Source organism: Anabrus simplex, chromosome 4 (genome assembly GCF_040414725.1).
Source record: "Anabrus simplex isolate iqAnaSimp1 chromosome 4, ASM4041472v1, whole genome shotgun sequence".
NCBI lineage: Eukaryota > Metazoa > Arthropoda > Insecta > Orthoptera > Tettigoniidae > Anabrus > Anabrus simplex.
This window is the reverse complement of record NC_090268.1, coordinates 61,413,459-61,437,253: the sequence shown is the minus strand read 5'-3', so window position 1 is coordinate 61,437,253 and position 23,795 is coordinate 61,413,459. Positions and strand designations below refer to the sequence as shown.

Here is a 23,795-nt window from a genome sequence, read left to right as displayed (position 1 = left end):
AGATTACTGAAGTAATATGGGTTGGTAGGGTATGACCGAGATTGTCATTGGAGAAGTTTTCATCTTCAAGACTGTAACTGTGAATTTATAGATTTTAATTGTCATTTGATTCTCTTTAATTAATGCATCGACCTTGATGGTTTAATTTTCAGTTAATTTTCCCTTTTAATTGATCCAGTTGCAACATTTAAATTTAAAATCAATTGTAGTTTGAGAGGTCGGTTATTTTTCTTTTGAAGATTTTGTTAATTAAAGTTTTCTTTTCTTTCAAATTTATTCAGTAGTTATTATTCCAGCCTTTAGCTAATTTAATTTGTTTTATTGATTCGCCTGGCCTCTTGGCCCTGTTGCTTCTACAAATTGCGACGACCTTCTATTGGGATTGCACGGTAAGTGATATGGTACCTATTATTTTTGTTTTCTTGGTACAATCCCTGGTCGTGCTATACGCTCTACCTTAGTATTTCTTGTTGTGAGAGTGTATTTGGTAGCAGATTGCGTGGTTGCCATAGCAACTACGTTCTGTTATTCTCGTTATTTGTGCTTAGTATCTGAGCACGTGTAATTTACTGAACTACTAATTGATACCTGGTGTATCACCTTTTCTTTTCATATTTCTTATGAATTATTGGCTAATTTAGCCAAGTCACAATGGTCTATTGGCTGGAATAATAAGGAGATTGAGGCAAAAATTCAAGGTTGTGAAGGGAAAGGCAGACTTACGTTGGGTGGTAACTTCTGTGTTTTCTGTTTCATATCATTATGCCTGCACGTGCTGTGTTGTTGCCGCGAATGTTACGAAAAGGGGAGCTGCAGTACAAACTGCAAGTCCGCGGCTTGGTATCAACCGGTTCCATGGAGGGTGACGTTGCCTTGCTTCTGGCTTCCCTTGATTCTGCTGTAAAACCAGGTGACATGAACATCCAAGTGGGTGAGTCAGTGAATTACCTTTCAGTTTCAGTTAGTGAATTGTTAGTCTTTTTAAATCAGCTTAAAGAATGCAATCCATCTATCAGTTGAGAAGGCTAAAAGCTCGAACTAATCACCTTATCAACAGGGTTCAGGATTTAATTTCCCTTGGGCCTGAAGGAGAGTTGATATCCCAGTGTACTTCCTTGTTGACTTCTGTCATCAACATTTCAGTTGAACTTGATTTAATGATTAGTACCAAAAAGGTTGGTCAATTGTCGTTGAGTGATGAAATTGAGAATAATGAAAGTAATTGCTTTGGTCAAGCTAATGAGAATATTTCTCCCCAAAACGTAACTAATCTGTGCTCATCTCATTGCTGTGGGCTAAGTCCTGTGCTAGAGAATTTGTTGGTTAGGTCATGTTCGGCCCCAAACTCTATTAAAGATCTCTTTAAGGATGTAAAGGTCTTTTCTGTAGATTCCATTGACGAAACAATCAGATTCCTGCGGTTTCTGGTAGAATTATCTGAGTCGGCTAATGTGTATAGCATGGATGCTCTGGGGATTTTTAGAGTGTTATTTCCTAACTGTCAAGGTGTCCTTAAAAAAGAAATTTCTAAGGCTATTAGCAGCAATTTAAGTGTAAATGAATTTCACGAGTTAATCTTGGCAAGGTTTATTCCGTCCCTTGCGTTACAAAGTCTGGTTCCAAAACATTGTTATAGGACGCAGTACTTGCATGAAAATCTATTGGCCTATGTCTTGGATTTGAAATTTTATTGCGAGGTTTTTAAAATCATGGTACAGGAAGAAGAGATGGTAGCTCGTATAATCAAAGGCATTACTCCTCAGTATCGGTCCTTTTTATCGTTGACTAAGTGCCCGAGTAATTTTGCAGAGCTTGAGGAAGCATGTATCTTTACGGAAGATGTAAAACATGGAGATGAGTCTCGGCACTCCAGGTATCCTCCTCCCTCTGTTTCGTGTAGGGCTAATAATTTTACTACTCATCGTGTCATCTCTTCTTCATCCAATAAGGGGTATGCTTATGCATCTAAGGATCTACTGAGGAAAAATTCAACCTAACCTCTGAGCTTGGCCTTCTATCTCTGTTTACTTGTGTAAAACATTAGGTGTGGAATGGTGTGCTGTGATGTGTTGCGCTCTTTCATTATTATTAGCTGAGGTCTGTTGCCTTGACATTGATGATGGTATATATTTATTTGGCCTTATTACATTTTACTAATCACTGTTATTTTCATGTCGGTAACTGTACCCTGATTGTTGATATTTGATGATCGGGTGTGCACATCATGATTTCTTGAAAATTTATTTAATCAGTGATGTGGTTTTATGCTTTGGTGTGTTCTTGTTTTGAAATTAATTAACCTTATTTGACTTATTATTGTTATTTCTTAAATTTGTTTTTTTAACACCCTCTTCTAATGTATAGTGAGCTTGATGTGTGCCGTTATATGCATCCACTCTTGTGTGATCAAGTCTGGGTTATGTCACAATCAATTAGTGATATGTTTTTGCCCTTGTGTGGAATTCGATATGAATACCATCTACCTTGTATGACTATCGTTACTGACCTGGTTAATGTTTTGGTTATCTCTAGATGTCAACTGTTTATTGGGCAGTTACCATCATGGTTGAGCCATGTGGATCAGTATCTGATTGGGATGACTTGTTGGTTTCGTACCTAAACCGTAGTGTTTTTACTGGTTTTCCCTGTCTTAATTATTGCTTGCATGTGTTCTGCTATTCTGATGTGTCGAAGCCCTCTTACTTTGGTTGTGAGGTATTCATCAGGTGTCTGAGCCACTTCAAGTTTCTCTAACCGTGATCTCCTTGGTTGAGTATTGATTAATCTGCCTGGCCTTTCTTAATTTCTGTTTGTTTTCATCCTGGGGTAAACCTTATTTGGTGTTTGATGTTTCTCATGCCTGACTGTCCCTTGCATTGTTGTTATTGTGCACCTTCATGGTAATTATGTATCTGATTCATGTGATCTGGTTCCTTCCTTCCTCTCTTCATTCATTGCCTGTTGATCCGACGTCCTCTAGTGTTTAATCTTTTTCTGTAAAGCCCATCTTATCTTTACCTGCCACTCAATGGCATTTTCTCTCAGTGGTTCTTATAATGTCTCTTGACATGCTTGTTGTCATCTTGCCGTGTTATTGGATTTGATATTTGGGTATGGGACTAAATGACAAATCCGTTAGCCGGTACTGGAATCCTACTAATGATGGTTTATGGGGGCCATTTGCGGTGTAACTGTCTTCTTCAAGGACTCTTGGGCATTTCCATCGACTTGACTTCTATTCCACTACTTATATTTTATTGACCTCGTTCCCTGGGGGAATATTGGGGGAGGTACCTGTTTTGCTGGGGAGCGACAGGGTGATCTTGACATCACATATTTATAGACCGGGTAACGCCGAGGTTCTGCAAAGGACAACTGTGGTATATGTAGTTTGGGTCCTTGCTCGTTATTTCCCTGTTGGTTCTTCTAATCGAAGGATTTAATTTGCCTTTTTTTTAAATGGTTGGATGTTCCATGGTGGGATGAATTGTATCTGTGATTCCGTGGAGTAGGCTAGTTACCTGATTCCAGATTGTGTTCCCTCCTGAGTTTCTGCTATCCCTGTTTCTATCCTGCTTCATCTGATGTCTCATAGCTTGGCGTTAATTGTTGATCTGTTGTGAAGACAAACCTATTGAGCTCTCTTCATCTATTAGTGCTAGTGGTCTCCAACTGATCGTGCCTATTTCCCTCGCTATGAATTGTTTACCATTTCTGTCTTGGATTTTACTTGTTTGATATCCTGTTCTAGGTAACTTGAAATATAATTATTAATTGTGGATTGATTGCTTGTCCTTCTTCTTATTCAACTGGGTGATACATTGGTGGTGGAAAGTTGAACCAGTGTTAGTTGAAAAATTATTTTATGTTCTGGTCTGTCAATTATGTTCTAGTGTTTTAAAATTGTTTTCTGCTCGTGGGAATCTGGTTAGGATTATGGGTGGTATAGTCTACTGACAAGGTGTTTTGGCCATCTTGAAAAGGGGAAGTGTAAGGAAAGTTGTGTTAAGTGAATTCTTTCTGTTGAAGTATTGTATATCCGTGTGGACTTCACGTTGTAAGGTGATCTGGTACCTTGCCTATTCATCGCTGTTATCATCATTTTCTATGGTGTTTAGGGGAAATTGGGACTTGTTTTACTGTATATTGTTTAATTTGAGTTGTGGGTTCATGTAATGTATTCAGAGTTTTCCTTCTTCCGTCCGTTATGGTAAGGTAGTATTGAGATGATGAAGGATTCATGACCTAAGGAGTGTATCTCCTTTTGACCTGTAGGGTATGGTTTCTGATCCTTATTTTGTATGTGGGTTTTGGTATTATGGGGGTTGATTTTGAGAATAATGTTGGGGTGGGATTATGGTTTCGTTGAGAGGTGACTGTGTTCCTCTGAAGTCATGATGGTGGTTATTGCGGTTGTGATGATATTGGGTGGGCACTCTGTGATTTGTGAGATGCTGTCGAGGATTTGTATGTCCTTTACCTTCGTGGCTGACACATCGGCACTGGTGATCATTTGAGTGGTATTGTTGTTATTGGAGTTACTAGTATATCGGTTGTTGAAGTGTGGACACCTGGGGGAGGTTGTACATTGCCTTTTTATTTTTCTCTTGGTGTCAAGGTGGATTTGGTGAAAACTCATTTTATGTATCTACAACTCATATTTTTTAAAAAAATTCTTAACTAATATGTTAATTTTGATAATTGTGGTCTTGCTCTTGATTCAACTTCTTATATTTTCTGCCATGTCTTGTTCATCTGAGGTCATATTACTTATGCTTGTAGATTTAGGGGTTCATTTCAATTAACCTGCCTGGGTAAGGCATTTAATAACGGGAGTTTCATCTGAATGATGTCGTTGGTATGTAAGTTATCGTCCTGTCATGAAGAAGAATGAGTATGAGATTATTCGGTTCGTGCACTCGGTACTGCAGTCATCGATCCTCTACCTGCATATGGGGGCTTGTAGGAGTAGTATGTGATTTCAGAATAGTGTTGTCTCCCGTCTTTCTCCTGGTCATTTTCTGTCCTGGTGTAGGTGTTCATATTGTATGTTAATTGTCTGGTAATCGCTGCTAGTTCGGTTGTTGATGACCCACCTTACGCGTACCCTACATCTGAATTGTGCATATGTCTTCAACTGTAATTAACCTTTTACCATGGCTCTGAACATTGATATCTTCTACTCTAGTTTATTTTTCTATACTAAGCATGTTTGTTCCGTGTCCTTCTATTTATTCTTGTTCTAGTCATTCACCTTCTCTTTGGAATGAGATTATGTGTACTGGGGTATGGAAGTTGATCCTGAGTAAGTGTTGAGTAATTGTTGATTTCTGAACTAGAAATGATTTCAAAAGAAATTTTGGTGGGGGACTATGTAATTCTACTTGTTTGCTGGGCCTTGATTTCACGGAGATGTATATGTGTGTTAAATTTAACTGTATTGTAATGTTATTTCCTCCTTATTCTTGCTGTTGGCATGATTATTGATTGTGTGTTGTCTAGTTATTTATGTAATATTCCTTGATCTGGAGTTCATGCCTCTATAATAATGGAAACTGATGATAAGGAGATTAGTGTGGAAACGTCACTTAAGGATTATGTAGAATTCGGTGCACTGACTTATCTCTTGAAGATGTTTGTGTTTCCTGGTTATCTTATTTTATCTATTCTTTTCTTCTCCTTGTATTTAATCTTATTAATTAATGTGTTAATACCTTACCATTCAGAAAGTCATGCCTTTTTCCTACGTAAGAGAAACCCCCAAAACAAGTTCCAGAGATTTTTTTATGCTACTCTTAAAATTATTGTAAGACCAGTCTTCTCAGCGTAGTGTGTTCCTGAGGTTTAATTGTGTTACAACGAACTTGAGTACTCATGTACTACTCGTGTTAGGTCAATCGCTTCGGAATTAAGTGAACATTTCAAGGAAGATTGTAATGTGGAAAAAAAAAAGAACTTAAAGGAATCTTAACGAACTGTGGGCGAGCTGTAGCACTTGGTTTGGCAATGTGTGTTCATGTGCCTCTACTCGCTTCGTGACATGTCAGTGTTGGTTGTTGGAGGAAACCAAATTTTCTTATATATAATTGTAAGTTTCATCGGGCCTGCTCGTCATGCCCCACCCCTTGTAGATCTTTTCGAGGGGGAGGCTGTAATGGAGTTGTATTACTCCATTACCTTAGAACTACATATATTGGATTCCATTTATATAGTTTAATATTATGGTGTGCGTGTCCACGAATTAAGAGTTCGAGATACCATGGTCCCTTCTCGGATTTGCGCATGGGGAGCCATCTTGCGGTGGACTTGGTTATAGAAACACGAGGTGGCTAGTGTGTGCTGCGATCTGTCTGCGAAACGTGAAGTTTACCTGGCGAGGCACCGTGCTCGACAATGATGTCTGAGCGTTTTTGTTTTTTTTAATTCTTGGGACTGAATTGAAGAGACGCTCTGAAGCTAAGCTCTTGGTTGTGGTTTAACGACAAGTTAATTATTCAAGAAAAGAAGATGTTGGTGAATTTCGATCCGGGTTAATGGATTTCCACCTGAGCGTTAGGCTCGAAGTTTGGTTTGTTCCTTTTGAAAAGATTATTCACTTCTAACTATCCGACCTCGTAAGTAGATTCATATGTACTTCTGAACTGGGTTGATCTCGCCGAAGAAACTACTAATAATGACGTTTGAAGACATGGAGAAAATTTATGGCTATGATATCTGAGAAATGGAATATTTGATGTTTCGGACATTTGTTTTGAGCATTTAAAGTGAAGGACTTTTCCTACTGGTCTTGTTATGAGCTTGTAAAATTCAATCTAGGTTTGGGGTTTCAAGGTTCGATGGTAACTATGATATTAATTTTAACTTTTGGTTCTGTTACTTAAGGTTTCATGCGCATGAAACAAAATTTTATATTTGGGGAGCTCCTCACTATGGTAAATATGTATGTAGTATCGGTGCAACCTAATTCATTTTTCTTATTTCCCTTTAAATAATAATAATTATTATTTGATTACTAAATTTTTCAAACCTATTCGAGGGTGTTAGGTAATGTTGGAATTTTGTTAAGATGAAAACCTTTCTGTGGTTAACTCGGTACTGGTGTAGCCATTTTGAATTATGGTGACTGTGTTTTGTTACTGCCGATGTAATAGAATGTACACGTGCGTGGGCGTTGTCCTGTTGCCTGTGACAGCCGAGGATCTGAGTTGATTATTGACGGCTAGAACCGTGTGCTGTAATGGTCTTGATTTTGCCGCCTAGTGGTGGACCGGTTGCTGTTTGGTGATATTCAAGTGATTTAAGTTTCGGTCTCTGATGTAATGTTCTCTTAGTTAATCCTTCTTGTGGATCATGTACCTTCATTTGGATTATTTCTTGAAGATTACTGAAGTAATATGGGTTGGTAGGGTATGACCGAGATTGTCATTGGAGAAGTTTTCATCTTCAAGACTGTAACTGTGAATTTATAGATTTTAATTGTCATTTGATTCTCTTTAATTAATGCATCGACCTTGATGGTTTAATTTTCAGTTAATTTTCCCTTTTAATTGATCCAGTTGCAACATTTAAATTTAAAATCAATTGTAGTTTGAGAGGTCGGTTATTTTTCTTTTGAAGATTTTGTTAATTAAAGTTTTCTTTTCTTTCAAATTTATTCAGTAGTTATTATTCCAGCCTTTAGCTAATTTAATTTGTTTTATTGATTCGCCTGGCCTCTTGGCCCTGTTGCTTCTACAAATTGCGACGACCTTCTATTGGGATTGCACGGTAAGTGATATGGTACCTATTATTTTTGTTTTCTTGGTACAATCCCTGGTCGTGCTATACGCTCTACCTTAGTATTTCTTGTTGTGAGAGTACTAGCGATCATTCTTGCTACTTCTAGCTTATGAATAAGATATCCTGTGTCGACCTTGCTTTCGCTCCTGTACAGTGAAGTTGGTCAGAAAAAAGCCCGGTGTAAACTTCTTTCTTACAGAATGCCGTTAATCACAACTGCGACCTCACTGCATTACCTTTGCTGCACCGTTATTCATAAGGCACATCAATCCTAAGACTGGGGGGGTCATCGTAGGATGACTGCCAACGTAGTGGCCACTGGGAACAGGCCAGTAATTGTGAAGTTCCTGCGTTACCATCAGCGGGACCAAGTCTGGTGGGCGAAGCGACTACTGAAGGGCACTAACATTATGGTCACGGAATCCCTCACGGCAACAAGAAAAGGGATTTTGAATAAGGCACGCAACGCATTTGGACTGCGAAATGTGTATACACAGGACAGGCGTGGGACTGTAATTACACCAGACGGCAAGAAAACCACTCTGATCACTCCTAGGGACCTAATAGTTCTCATCAGGCAGCGTAGCAGAGCACAGAATCAGTGTCAATGAGTGAATGTGTTATAATAGGGCTAGTTTTAAAGTATGTAATAGGACTCTTGTTTACCACAAGTTTCAAATTTGACTCAAATAGTGTTAGTTATGTGCATATTTTCTTTAAATGTGAGTGTGAATGTGTGTGTGCAACAGTCAGCGGTTTCTTTCAGCAGGAGGCAGCGGTGAGTACCCATTGTTTCTGACAATCAAATTTAAACATAATCCCCTTGTACTGTTAGCTCAACGCCCGCTACCTGAGTCTGGCTCTGGTCTGCAACCCCCTGTCGCAACAGGTCTCTTGTTGAGACAGGCGCTCTTCTCCATGCCACAGGGTTTGCAATGTTGCCATGTGAACGCACTCTCTCCCTGCTCATATAGATGAAATACATACATTGTTAACGACAGTGACATATTATTTTTTTTTTTTTTTTTTTTTTTTTTTTTTTTTTTTTTTTTTTTTTTTTGTAATGGAGAAACTTGGCTAAGGCCTACCATCCCTTCCGCCATGGTAAATATTAATAATTATGAACTCGTCCGCTAGGACAGAACGGTTGGTAGGAAAGGCAGCGGTGTAGCCCTGTATTTCAGAAATGACTTGAGAAGTAGAGTAATATGCACATTACAACATGTCACTCAACCGGGACCAGAGTTCATGTTTGTGGAGGTCACCGTTAAAGTGATGAAAGTCCTCTTCGTCGTAGTTTATAAACCTCCAGATATAGTGAACATGACGGAGTTGGAAGCTTGTTTATTCAACCTAGTACCAACTTACAAACATATTGTACTATTAGGAGATTTAAATATAAACTTACTGAAAGAATCAGCTCAGAAGGACAAACTACTTGACATATTATTTTCCTGTAACCTTCCGATCCTGAACTGACCTCTGACTATTGCCCAGTTTCTGTTCTTCCAGCGCTTTCTAAGGCTTTGGAAAGACTGGTTTATGATCAAGTACTGAAATATTTAAATAACTATTCTCTCCTTGATCCATTTCAATCAGGCTTTAAGAAAGGGTACAGCACTGCCATGGCTCTCCTTAAAGTGACAGAAGACATCAGACGCTATGGAACAATGACAAGTTACAGTACTAACGCTATTGGATTTCAGTGGGGCATTTGATATAATAGTATTACAGCTACTAATTAAGAAAATGGAATCTTACTTGTTTGACCCTTTAGTACTGAAGTTTTTTTACATCATATTTGAAAGATCAGAGGCAGCGGGTGATAACTCGCGAAAGAAATTCAGAATGGCTTACAAGAAAAGTGGGCACGCCACAAGGTAGTATTTTAGGACCGTTGCTTTTTACATAGTATATCAATGACATTTCATCTTCTCTAAAAATGTGTAATTAACACCTATATGCCGATGGTCTCCAAATATATTACCATTGCAGTTTAAGCGAATTACCAAACACAGTAAAATGCATAAATGATGACACGAAACAATTCGGTGAATATGCTCTCGCAAACAGATTTCTCATAAATCCATCAAAATCGCAAGCTATCATTGTTGGTTCCCAGAAGCTCCTACACAAGATCAACGACTCGATCATTCCTCCTCTACAAATAAATAATAGCACAATCCCGTACAGTAAAACAGTGAGAAATCTTGGGGTGACTATGACTGAAACTCTAAATTGGACAGAACATATCAAAAACGTAGGTCTGAAGGTGTTTGCTACTCTACACCCACTGAAATTAAATAAAGACATTATACCACTAAATATGCGGCAAAGACTAACACAGACCCTAATTCTTCCTATCCTTGACTACTGTGATCTAATCTTGGCTGACGCTACTAAAGAACAAACTAGGAAACTGCAGCATATTATGAATTGTTGCCTTAGATTCATTTTTAACCTAAGGTATGATGTGCATATTACTCCTTACTATCAAGCACTGAACTGGTTAAAACCTGATAAGAGACGTGAATATCATATACTTGTCTTAATACACAATAGGGTGGGCTGAAAAAAAACCTCAAATTCTTTTTTTCCAAGTCGTAATACCGCGGAAAAGTTGCGAATTGGGGAGAATGAAGCAGGGTAGAAAAAGAATCAAAATAGGTTCATTTCTTCCGGTCGCGCATGTGCTCTAAAGTTTGCCGAAACTGGGAAAAATGTACATTTTTATGATAATTTTCTACCTCGCTTAACTTGTCAATATTTAAATGAAATAGTTCTAGTCGACTCTTACTCCAACCAATAATGATTTAGAAAAAAGAATGGTTCAAATCGGTTGCCGTCAAAAATCTAACAAATTCTCGCGCTCGTCATAACTCGCTCGGGTCAAAGACACTGACGCTCAGCCCACCTACCACTCTCGCCACCACGCCGTGCCATTGTTGTATCAGTTTGCACTTATCCCTCGTGTTTGATGTGTGTTTCATTCGCTCTTCCAGTTACTATTGTGGCATTTGCATCTACTGTATTTCGATGTTTGTTTTGTGTTATGACATTTTTTGTAACTTTGTGACTTAACGGTGATATACTATGGCTGTACCTCAGAAACTCATCACAAGACAGGTATTTATTGCCCTATATTTTCTGCACCTAAAGACTTTTCATAAAACAAGCTAAAGTTAAAGTTAAATCTGTTATCCTTCTAGTAAAGGTAGCAATAGCAACCAAGATATTGGTCTTCATCATCAGTTTCAACAATATTTACATTTGAATACGAGCACGAGGGTTTCAGATGAGATTCAGATTCATCACCCAGAGTTAAATGGTTTTCATGCGATCTCCTTTCCAATGATTTAATATGTTCCTTTGTTTCAGACACGTCCAACCCTCCAATTTTTCCTATTCTGTGTGCTCGTAATAACTAAACAAATCTTAGCTCAATAGCAGGTATTTTGTTTGATTTTGCATACAGTTGACAGTTATATCGCATTTACATAAATCAGGGGTTCTGTTACAAATGGAGTTAACAACAATGGGGCATTTGCAAGCCGATACGTCAAAAAGCAGTGAACATTTTTGCTTAAACTCCTCAATTTTCTGCTTAAACGAATCTTTATTCTTATCCCGAGCATATAATTTTCGAATGCTGTAATATTTATCATGCAGCGCTTTTATAAGTAGCACAATTATCTTATCTGTAACAGTTGGGATGGATGCTTTCTGATACAAACCAATTATTTTGTTAGCTACTGAACTTGCAACGTGTGAAAAACTGACTCTCTTATTATTAGCTTTAAGCGCCAAGCGGTATCTTTCCTGTGAACAACGCCGAATCACGTCCTCACCAGTAGGAAGCTTGTTTGATGAAAAGTCTTTAGGTGCAGCAAATATAGGGCAATCAAATACCTGTCTTGTGATGAGTTTCTGAGGTACAGCCATAGTATACCACCGTTAAGTCACAAAGTTACACAAAAATGTCATAACACAAAACAAACATCGAAATACAGTACATGCAAATGCCACAATAGTAACTGCAAGAACGAATGGAAAACACATCAAACACGAGGGATAAGTGCAGACTGACACAACAATGGCACGGCGTGGTGGCGAGAGTGGTAGGTGGGCTGAGCAACAGAGTCTTTGACCAGAGCGAGTTACGAGCGCGAGAATTAGATTTTTGACAGCTGCTGCGCGAGCAGAAGACCTTAACCGATTTGAACCATTCTTTTTTCTAAATCACTATTGGTTCTAGTAATAGTCCACTAGAGTTATTATATTTAAATATTGACAAGTTAAGCAAGGTAGAAAATTATCGTAAAAATATACATTTTTCCCAGTTTCGGCAAACTTTAGAGCATGTGCGCGACCGGAAGAAATGAACCTATTTTGTTTCTTCTTTTACCTCGTTTTATTCTCCTCAATTCGCAACTTTTCTGCGGTATTATGACTTGGAAAATAGAATTCGAGTTTTTTCGGCCCACCCTAATACACAAACTTCTGCATAGTAACTCTCCTCAGTATATTTAATCTAAACTTCACTTCCTCTTTTTCTTCCATAACCTTAACACTCGCTCGGGCTCCACTCTAGCTATTCCTCTTCACCACTCTTCTGTGTATAATAATTTTTTTATTGTAACCGGTTCCAGGCTTTGGAATTCCTTGCCAGTAAGTGTCAGGGGCATTGACTCTTTCCTCAAATTTAAAATAACTTGCCGAGACTTCCTGTTGTGAGTTACCAACTGAAGTGTGTAAATGTGCGTGTGATTGGTAATTGAAAAATAAAAACTGGTTCTGTTAATTTTATATAATGAAAACATAAGGGTAGTTGATAAATCTGTAAATTGTGTGTGTGCAAGTGTCTGTGTGAGAGAGAAAAGAGGACTGAATTAACGAGCCAGTAAGCTAATAAGCTGCATATTGTGTGGGTGTGTAACTTAAGCTTAATTTGGAAATAGTATAATTAGTAATAGGCAGCCTCAATATTATTTGTTGTATTGTGGTTGAGTGTAAGAGAGGGCCGGGTGCCCTAACTTCGCCACATGAAAGAAGCCATAATAAATAAAATAAAAAATAAAGATGAATGTCAATTGCGATAGGTCTGGCATTGTATGGAGCACTTGGTGTGCATGGCTTCAAAAACAGAGAAGTACCCGAAATATATACACATGATAAGAGCAACATTTCCGATGCTATTACATTTTCCTAATCTCCTTTTTGCGTCGGCCTATACGGGCTCTACGTATCATGAAAGGAATTCACTTACAGTTCACTTTTATTGACCACAAGCTGTCTTCAAGCAAAAGATAAGATCGATGGCATGGGATGAAAGACGGTAAAGAAGGGAGGTAAAGGGAAATAGTCATTAAGAGATAAGGGACACTATTTCACTGATAGATATTAAACCAAGCAAAGTCCAATAGATCTGTCAGTTATAATGATAAAAGTTCAGCTAGAGCAGGCGATAATCAAGTGTATTATTTATGTGGCTGCTCATTTCACAGAACAGCAAACAAAATTGTACTGAGTGATGAGTGTGTGTGAAATCGTTAGAATATGATCCTGAAACTCAGTGTGTCCTTAGTGATGTAAGCATTCCTTACAAATTACGGGTCTTTGGCGGTAGGGAATCTAAATGTCTCAGATATTCTTTGTTAGCCTTCTATAACGTACTGAAACGTGTAGACGCTACAAAGGAAGAAGCTAAAAAGGAGAAGACCTGATATGTTTTCAGTGTGTGGATATGACGTATGAACTTCAAATGTTTCAAAATGTGTGCTCTTCAGAGGCTCATCTGCTATTATATTTACATAAAATAGTATTTCATCACATTAATTCCAGATTTATTTTTCGGGTGAAGGAAATATCAAGAGAGGCTAAGTCAGCGTTATCTTTTGTAGCGGCTAGAAAAGTATTTTAAGTTTCTTTTCAACTGTAGGTGATCATTTTCAATAGTTGTGTATACACTACATCTCCATATTTTTTACCAATTCTTTCTGCAAACAGTACGGCAGTGCGTTATATAGAATGCCCAATAACAGGCGCATTAATCTGCATTTCAGTTATGTTCAGAAGTCTAGCAGTACAGTGCCAACAGGCTCCAGATCGAACTGTTTGGTATTGCGCTATGAAGTCGCGTTAAAGACCAATTGACACTAGCACCACCATGCGGCGATAATGCTGAAGTACACGAGTTCCACCACTTTATACTTCATTCGCCCTGATATTATCTTGCAATGGATTCCTTGTAAAGTTATCTTGCTTTGATATAATTTACCATAAATAAACCTTCCAAAGGCTTCCTTTGTTAAAATGTCGATGTCTACCACAGGATATGTACTCTTTCAATGCTTGCCAGATGTAGCAAGTTATGGAGTTCATTATCACACTCTTGATTGTAGTGAATCCATGTTCTTATTATACACAAAAGCAGATGTGGAAATATAAAATACACATATGATATAAATCAATATGAAGAGATAAAAGCATAGATCTGCACACAGTACCACTATGATGTCAAGCATAATATATGAGCAATGTCCTACTGTTAAGTTAGTATAATCGTTAAAGTTAAAATGTTGTTAAATTTTGTCTGATTTTATCAGAAACTTTGCTTACCCACTAGTTTAGCAACTGTTGTAAGGACTGGTGCTTCACTGGGGTTCACATCTTCCTCTTTCAGTTCCTTGTACGTGTTAACGATAGCATCCTGAAATGAGCTTTATGGAACAGGTGACATAGCTTTTGTTTTAGGAGTTTTTTTGTACCGAGCTCGATAGCTGCAGTCGCTTAAGTGCGGCCAGTATCCAGCATACGAGAGATAGTGGGTTCGAACCCCCACTGTCGGCAGCCCAGCAGATGGTTTCCTGTAGTTTCCCATTTTCACACCAGGCAAATTCTGGGGCTGTACCTTAATTAAGCCCAGGGCCGCTTCCTTCCCAGTCCTAGCCCTTTCCTGTCCCATCGTCACCATAAGACCTATCTGTGTTTTTGTATTCCAGCGTCATAGTCCTCCGCCGCCAGCGCATTGAGATATGTAGTCACGGCTCGTTTAAGTTCTTCATCGCTGTTGAATCTTTTTCCTGCCAGAAAGTCTTTAAGCTTTGTAAAGAGATGAAAATCCGAAGGGGCCAAGTCCGTGCTATACGGGGGATGGTCGAAGGTTTCCCACTTGAATTGCTGCAAAAGTTATTGTGTTATCGCAGCTGCATGTGGCCTGGCATTTCTTGAAGGAGAATGACGCCTGTAGGCAATAGACCTCGCCATCGATTTTGTATTGCCCGCCGTAATTTCTTTAATGTTTCACAATACGCATTAGCATTAATTGTGTCTCCACGGGCCATAAAATCAATGAGCAGTACACCTCGGCAATCCCAGAAAACTGTTGCCATGAGTTTCCTGGTGGACAGAACTGTCTTGAATTTTTTTTGGTTTGGTTGGTGAATGAGGATGATGCCACTCCACTAACTGTCGTTTACTCTCAGGTGATGCATAACAAACCCATGTTTCGTCCCGAGTAATGATGCGAGTCAGGAAAGAGTCTCCTTCATCGAAATAACGCCCCAAACGTCAGTGCTGCAGCCATACGCTTGATTTTGTGCTCCTGTGTAAGGATGCGAGGGACCCACCTTGCACAGATTTTTGAATAATGCAGATGGTCTTTGACAATTTCATGAACAATTGTTCGAAACACATTAGGAAAATGTTCAGAGTTCATCAATTGTGACGTACCGATCGTTCTTCATGCATTCGTCTGCTGCGCTCAGCAGTTGATCTGTAATGACAGATGGTCTCCCTGAATGCTCCTCGTCGTGTGTATTCCCCCTCCCCAGGTTGAAGTTGCGACACCACCGCCGAACAGACGACTCGTCCATCACATTGTCTCCATACACCTCCGTTAGGCGATGAATATCACAAGGTCGAATGTTTCGTGCATTGAGAAATTTAATCATGGCCCTCACTTCACAACTGGCGGGGTTCTCAATTTGTTTAAACATTTTAAACTATCACAGACACAACACAGGCAATGCTAGCATCATGCAACCTCACACAGAGCAGGCAGACAAGCCACTGACGCTATCTGACCTTGCCCAGCGGCTACCCGAGTCATCAGCGCTTCATGCGGCCCTAACGGGTACTACTTTCCGGATGGCCCTCATATCAAGTATGATCTTGCTTTTTTGTTAGCTTATTAAAACCAGTCACTTCTTTGACTTTCTTGTCCTTGGCTGAATGGTAAACGTTGGCGCCATCTCTTCAATCCGGCCAGGTTGGAGGTTTTAATCGCATCTGGTTCAAGCCACTCAGAGATATAACGTATAAATCAAGTGTATCAGATGTCATGTCTATCAACGTAGGTACATAAAAGAAATATGCAAGGTTTGTGATGTTTGTAACCTCTAAAGTGAAGCAACAAAGACGAAACAAAGGCATGACTTTACTGTTTGAATTTTTTAACGTTATGCTACCTTTGCCTCATAAACGAGGTTTGGGGCAAAAGTCATGGCAACTATATTTTTTCTTGTAGATATGTGAATGGATCACAAACGTATATGTGTCATGTGGAAGTTCTGCAGGCATAGTGTGTCTGCAGAACAACAGATGGCTCTCTGATAGCCGGTAGTAGCGCAGTGAGGGCTGTGAAATCAGTCGGTGAGTGTCATGCGAGATGGAAGTAACCCGCGTTGAGCAGCGCGTCTACATCAAAATAGCAGTTCTCCGAGGGAGAAATGCGATGGAATGTCACAGTGAATTAGTGGAAGCCCTTGAGAATAATGCCCTACCATACCGTACAGTAGGACGGTGGGTAGGAAAGTTTCAGCAAGGACATGTGTCAACCAGTGATGAGCAACGTTCGGGACGACCTGTCAGTGTGCGGACCGACATGGCATGTGCCGTCATCGAGCAGCTCCTGGATGAAGACAGACAATGGACGCTACTGGAGTTAGAGAGGGCAAGTGGCATCGAGAAATGCACCGTCCACAGTAGCGCAGCGAGGGCTGTGAAATCAGTCAGTTGGTGAGTGTCATGCGAGATGGAAGTAACCCGTGTTGAGCAGCGCGTCTACATCAAAATAGCCGTTCTCCGAGGGAGAAATGCGATGGAATGTCACAGTGAATTAGTGGAAGCCCTTGAGAATAATGCCCTACCATACCGTACAGTAGCACGGTGGGTAGGAAGGTTTCAGCAAGGACATGTGTCAACCAGTGATGAGCAACGTTCGGGACGACCTGTCAGTGTGCGGACCGACATGGCACGTGCCGTCATCGAGCAGCTCCTGGATGAAGACAGACAATGGACGCTTCTGGAGTTAGAGAGGGCAAGTGGCATCGAGAAATGCACCGTCCACAGGGTATTGCGTAATGAGCTGCAGCTGCGCAAAATAGCATCGCGGTGGGTACCACATGCACTGACGGAGGTTCAAAGGTGGGTGCGCTATGCAATATGCTTCGACCACCTTGCACGTTGGCTACAGGACGGCGATCAGTTCTTGTCACAAATAGTCGCCATCGATGAATTTTGGGTCAGGGCATACGAACCAGATCTGAAATGTCAGTCCGCAGAGTGGCAACATCCTGGATTACCAAGGAGGCAGAAGGTCCATCAGAATCATTCCCCAGTCAAATTGATGGTGATCGTCGCGGGGTGTCATTGTTTGCCACTTTGTTCCACATGGCAGAACAATGACCGCACAGTACTACAGGGACTTCCTGGTGCGACAGGTGTGACGTGGCATTCGGGAGAAATGTCTGGATCTTGTGGACAGTGCAATAATCCTGCACGACAATGCAAAACCACATAAAGCAGAGTGTGTAGGGCAGCTACTGCGACATTGGGGATGGAAAGAATTGGAGCACCGACCATACTCTCCCGACATTTCGCCCTGTGAAGCTTAAAAGATTAAGGAACCACTACGTGGTAGGCGGTTTGCAACACGAGAGGACATTGTTAATGCTGTGCGCCAACAGGTGACCCGATTCACACGTGTGGGAAATGCTGAGGCAGATGGTATTCAGCACCTCCCACATCGTTGGCAGCGTGTGGTGTCAGTATCAGGGGACTACTTTGAGGGTCTTTAGGGCCAGGTTTGTCATGTCAACTTTATGTGTACTGTGTTGTCATTCTTTTGCACCGGGAAGGCCATATTGCCCTGTATACTACCGTAATAAATTAATAATAATAATGTTATTTGCTTTACGTCCCACTAACTACTTTTTTTAAGGTCTTCGGAGACACCGAGGTGCCGGAATTTAGTCCCGCAGGAGTTCTTTTACGTGCCAATAAATCTACCGACACGGGGCTGTCGTATTTGAGCACCTTCAAATAAATTAGTGTGTTGCGATATTTCAGTGCTATTCACTGTCCACACATGTAGTTAACACCTTGTCCTTTCATCTGTATATGTGTCACACTTTCCAAGCAGACTGGTATCTTCAAGAAAAACAATAGTTGCCATGACTTTTGCCCCAACCCTCGTATATTCTCATATTTAGACTTCTTAATAGCTTTTATATTATTTCATGTCTCAGTGTAAATTATTGCATTGGAGATTTTGAAGTTTCACAGATACTTCCAGTTAAGTTTTTTTTTTTTTTTTTCCCTCAGGTATTCATGGGCCATGGTGGTAACTCATGGACAGAAGATCCATCTCATCCACATTATATGGCTGCTCGTAAGGCTACAAAACATGTGTATAAAGTGGACCCGGACCTCACTCGAGAAGGTGGTTCTATTCCAGTCACATTAACTCTGCAGGTAAGTGGTAACTTTGGATGTTAGTTTTTAGCAAGAGTCATTGTGAATTCATGGGTATAATCTATATGATTTACCAAAACAACTTTTATCACAAATGATTTCCATTTATGTTGCGGTGGTTCATTTTCCATGTAAAACTTCAGGTCTTGTGCTAGATAACAGAACCCTCCTTTAAAACTCTTCGTACAACATACTCGCTTGTTAACATACTTTCTTGAATATTGAAAATAACTTTCATTGACATTAATAATTACAATTCATTTTTTCAGCACTTTTTGTAAGTGGTCTTGCTGTGTTCAACTTGACTCAGTGCCATCAGCACACTATGTATTTTCTCGGAGGGCTCAAAAAAGAATCAGAATAGTGTTCAGTATCTTACCTACAGAAGGAATTGCCATAGTGTATAGTATATTATCATTGGAATCATCATCATTATCCTCAGCATGATTTGATTTGATTTGATTTGATTTGATTTGATTTGATTTTGTTTTGTTTTGTTTTGTTTTGTTTTGTTTTGTTTTGATTTGATTTGATTTGATAACCAACAGACAGCCGCTTCAGAATGTTGAATGCTTCCCGTATCTTGGAAGCCATCTCTCAACAAAAGCTAATGTTCATTAGAATTATATCACCTTTTTAAATGTGCTGGGACAGTTTTTGGCAAACTGCATCACAGTGTCTTCAATAATCATGACATTAGTTGCTCTACCAACTACTTGTGTATAAATCTGTTGTAGTACCGGCCCTTTTATACGAATGTGAGATGTAAACATACAGGCACCACATAGAGATACTTGAAACATTCCACCAAACATGTCTCAGAAGTATCTTGAAAATAATCTGGGAGGATAAATGCACAAATAGCAGCATTCTGGAGGCCGCTGGAAGTATTAGCATAGAGTAGAGGCGATCCTAGCCTACATCAGCTATGGTGGGGTGCCCAGTCGTTGGATTCCAAAACAAGTACTATAATCTGAATTAAGTAAGGTTCACCGCTATATTGGAAGCCAGACAGAGAGGTACATTAAAATCTCGATCATCCTTTCTGATGCCCGGGAAGGGTTGAATAGATAATAAAAAAAAAAAAAAAAAAAAAAAAAAAGATAATCCATACTACTAATTTTAATGGACTTAAAGTACATAAAATACATACTGTATAACCTTAAAATGCCGTGCATTAAACCCTATTTAAATCCAAAATGTAGTCAAAGCTACAACAATACATACTAAATATTCACCTAAACCTGGTGTCATTTAAGCTGCTTTAAAAAAATCCTTTTTTTGTACTCTCCTACAACTTATTTTCTTCTTTATGTCCATTTTGAGCTTTCTAATTACAAGAATTTCTGAAAAATCTGTATCGTCCTCTTGCTCCAAGAATTCCATTAACGTTTCAGCTGACTCCAGTGTGGTCTGAAGCGGTACATGATTGTGACGCACTCTTCTTCCCCATCCCCCTCACTTTCACTCGTCACTTTTACAGCTGACTGCTCGGTTCGCGTTTGCACTTTTATTTGCTATTTCGTCATCAATTAAGATTTGATGCCCAGGCAATGCATCATCAGTATGAAGCCACTCCTCAATGTTACTTTCATCCACTTCTCCAAAATTGTATTATTGTTAAGAAATGCACACAAGTTGTGTATGTATATTTCATAAGTTACATAAGTTTTGGCGATACATTGTACCCGGCATTTTGAATGTACACATTTTAATTAAGCACAATTTTAATTTTAAACGCTTGTTCTTGCATATTTTGTGGTGATACCCATGCACAGCTATTCAGGTCACCAGGTGTCGGAGGTCTTGATTCGTGTTGGCCCAGGATCTATTTACCATGCCTTCTGTAGTATAAAAGTCCCGCTAAATTTCTCTTCGTTCCTTTTGTCTTTCAAGGAGCAGTTTATTCAAGCTGTCGGTAGATGGGAGTCTTGTACGCAGTTCTTCTATAAAGAATGGTTCTCTCGTGAGCTCGTATACTAGCCTCGACTTTGTGTGTTTCGAAACACCTAGAGCGGCTTTCAAGAATCTGTAAAAAATATTTTCACCGCCTTGTCAATATTTTATACATTACAGAAATTTAGTATCTTAATTGTCGAGATCCTCCATATTTCTGGGATGTTGCCCTCTTTTAAGCATAAGTTTAACATATCTGTGACTGCTTGAAGTAATAAGCTAACTGAGCCTTTGATTTCATTATATATGCCGTCGGGACCTGGCACCTTCTTCTCTTTTAGAGATGTTATTGTCTCGTACACCTCTTCTCTCATGAAGGGTTCAGTTTCTGCTAGACATGTCTTCACATTGATCGGTTCATATGCCGTGTTGGTTTTATCAATGTTGAGAATGTTGTTGAAATGTTCTTCCAAAACTGTTATGTCTATTTTGCTATTGCTCCGAGATTTCCGTGGCCTCAGTGCCACGTACGGGTCCTTTCTGGCTTCTTCCACCATATTTGTTGCTTCCTTTTTCATGTAATCCCTTTTTTTAATCTTCAGTAGATTTTTATATTCTTTTCTGATTTGACTGTAGGATTTTATATCCTCTAAAGTATATCTGGATTTGGCTGTATGTAGCGCAAGAAGGGTAATCTGTCTCTTTTCATAACATTCTGCGTCAAACCATTTGTGAGCTCTTCTCTTTTGATTGTATACAATAGCAGACTGAATCATTTTTTCCAGTGTCATGTCAGCTGAATCAATGTCATTTCTCTCTATGTGATTATCGAATTCTTCCCATTCTTCTTTTTTCTGGCTTAATACACAGTTTCTTAGCTGTTGTGTGACTTTGATTTCTGTGGTTTTAATTCTGTTCATCACATTTGGAATGGAAAAATTGGCCAAGACTGGGCAATGCTTCTTTAGGGGTGTCTCATCTGCTGAATAACATACTATATAATTGTTCAATGTAATATTAGGTCCTTTATAGAATATTAAGTCAATAGTACTACATCCTGAGTGTGAGAAGTACGTTCGTTCATCCGCCTGGTTGACAAGGATGAATCCTTCCTCTATCATCATATCTAACAGTTCATTTGTTCTGTGATTTGGAACGTCTAATCTGCAGTTCAGATCTCCAGCTATAATAATGTTTTGTCCTAGTGTCGCCTGTCTTAAGGCAATCATAATGGTTGTTGTTATCTCTTCTGCTACCTCAGACTACAGTGGTAACACCAAAGAAGGCACAAACACAGTAAAAAGGGGAAGGTGAGAGCCCAATACAGAATATAAGAAAATACTACACACTCGGAAAAACAGTAGCTAGCATTACGCGGATCTCCAACAAACATGTACGTAAATATCAGTAGGGCCAACTAGTGAACAATAAACCGGGAAGTTGAAAGGGACTGGGAACCTACCAAAGGCATGGACATGGCTTAGATAGCGGATTCCGAAATAAATTCCCGTGATCCTTAGATTTTAAAAATATTATTTACAAAATAATTTTCAAATACAATTCCAAGTTACGAGCTATAAGTTCAGTGATATACATAGCTTTTTCGTAGCAGTGTAAATTCAAATTTCAAATCAACTATACATCTATTTACCATGGCAGTTGTACAATGCAATATACAGGTTATCCAAAGTCTAGCGTACCTCAAGTGATACAGAACTACCAGAGGCAAACCCCAAGGGAAATAATATTAAACTACAATATACATATTTTAGTGAAACAAGGAATGGGAATGCCTCGGAAACGAACAGGTAAGTCCAGCTGAAAAACTAAGGCGTCATAAGTAACTAATTTGGTGAATCTAGGCGAGGTTAGGGCAGACTCCTGTATGAAAAACAAATCGGAACATTACGGAAGTTTTAGCAGGAACAGAATTCGAGAGTGCTTACCCGAGGAGAGGGCCATCCCGGAACCCGGGGGACGTCAACCAGATAGGCTGCTCGCAGACAGATAAACCGAGACCAACCGAATTCAGGATACAGAATTCCTTCAAACACTGCCTCGCTCACTATATATAGGAATTACTGGCCTTGGAGGCAACCAATCAGCGTGCACGTGTTCCCTATAGCCACCTAGACTCACCAATCACAACCTTACTCTCAATCACGAACTTTGACTAACATTCTAGAATATGCATGATCGCGAAAGTCGTATTTTTCCAGAATAGACAGAACACACTTTCTAGAACACATACCAACAAAGTAACACACCCTGTACAAAAGTTATGTAACTTTCTGGATCTTTCCAGGAACTATAGACAGAATTCTACTATTTACAAATGCCTATGTTACAACATTATACAGTACAGGTTAGGTCAATAAAAATAAAACATCATATTGTATTTTACAAACAAAGACTTCAAAAAAATATATATTCCACTCACATTACATATTTCACTTGTAACATCTTCTGTTGGCATTAATGGTTCAAGGTATATGGCTATTATAGAAAGGTGTCTTGATCCTGATGTGTGCTTAGCACTTTTCCCATTTTTGGTTTGAAGAAGCAGGAAATTCCTTGTTTTGGCCATCCTCTTGGTCCTTGCGTCGCTGGTATATATTGTGAGTAGAATCCGTTTATTTCCAAGGCTTGAGTTGCTAGAGTTTCTACGAAGGCTATTATGTCTTGTGTGTGCAAAAGTTCGTTGTTAGATAGCGCTAGAGTGCTTTTCAGTCCTTCCACACATTCCACAGAAGCAGATTGAGCTGTGAGTCTGGCTCCTGCTCCTTGGGAACAAAAAATACGGTAGCATCGTACGATGACTCCCTCTGACCGCACTTCCACTATGTTGACTTTTGGTAAGTCTTGCAGTGGGATCACGACTTTAAAGGCCTTAAGTGTGCCTTTAGTTTGGAGTTCTTCACATTCTAATATATTGGCTACATCTAAGTTGGAGATGTGCCTTTTAACCGCTTCTTCAGTTGTATTTTGGTGCAATTTACCTATACATAACCAAGCTCTACGATCTGCGGTTTGCAGTTTTTCTGTTTGGGACTTATCATTCCCATATTCGGACTTTCTTGTGCCCACGATTGTTGTGGTCATCTTTCTCTTACCGTTATTCCAGACTTTTGACGTGGAGGGTTTGGCAGAGATATCTGACCATAGGTCATTGTTATTCCTTGGATTTTCTTGGGGTATAGGTTCCAAGACAATTTGTTGCTCTGCCAAAAATTTTGGCTTAGTTATTTTTATAATTTCTTCTTTGACCATATGTCTTATATTATTCGATAGACTTTCCATCATAGTTTGTAACCTCTGTGTTACATTTTGTGCAATTATGACTTCCATCTCAGAATCTACACAGT

The 23,795-nt window shown here is 39.4% G+C and overlaps 1 protein-coding gene across 1 annotated transcript in view; it reads left to right on the top strand.

Annotated features, from left to right (window-relative positions):
- Cndp2 (Cytosolic non-specific dipeptidase 2) overlaps positions 1–23,795 on the top strand; it is a 117,776-nt gene that overhangs the window by 80,255 nt on the left and 13,726 nt on the right. The window contains exon 7 of the mRNA XM_067145085.2: positions 18,385–18,534. Within this exon, the coding sequence (XP_067001186.1) occupies positions 18,385–18,534 (150 nt within the window). The remainder of the gene's footprint in view (positions 1–18,384; positions 18,535–23,795) is intronic.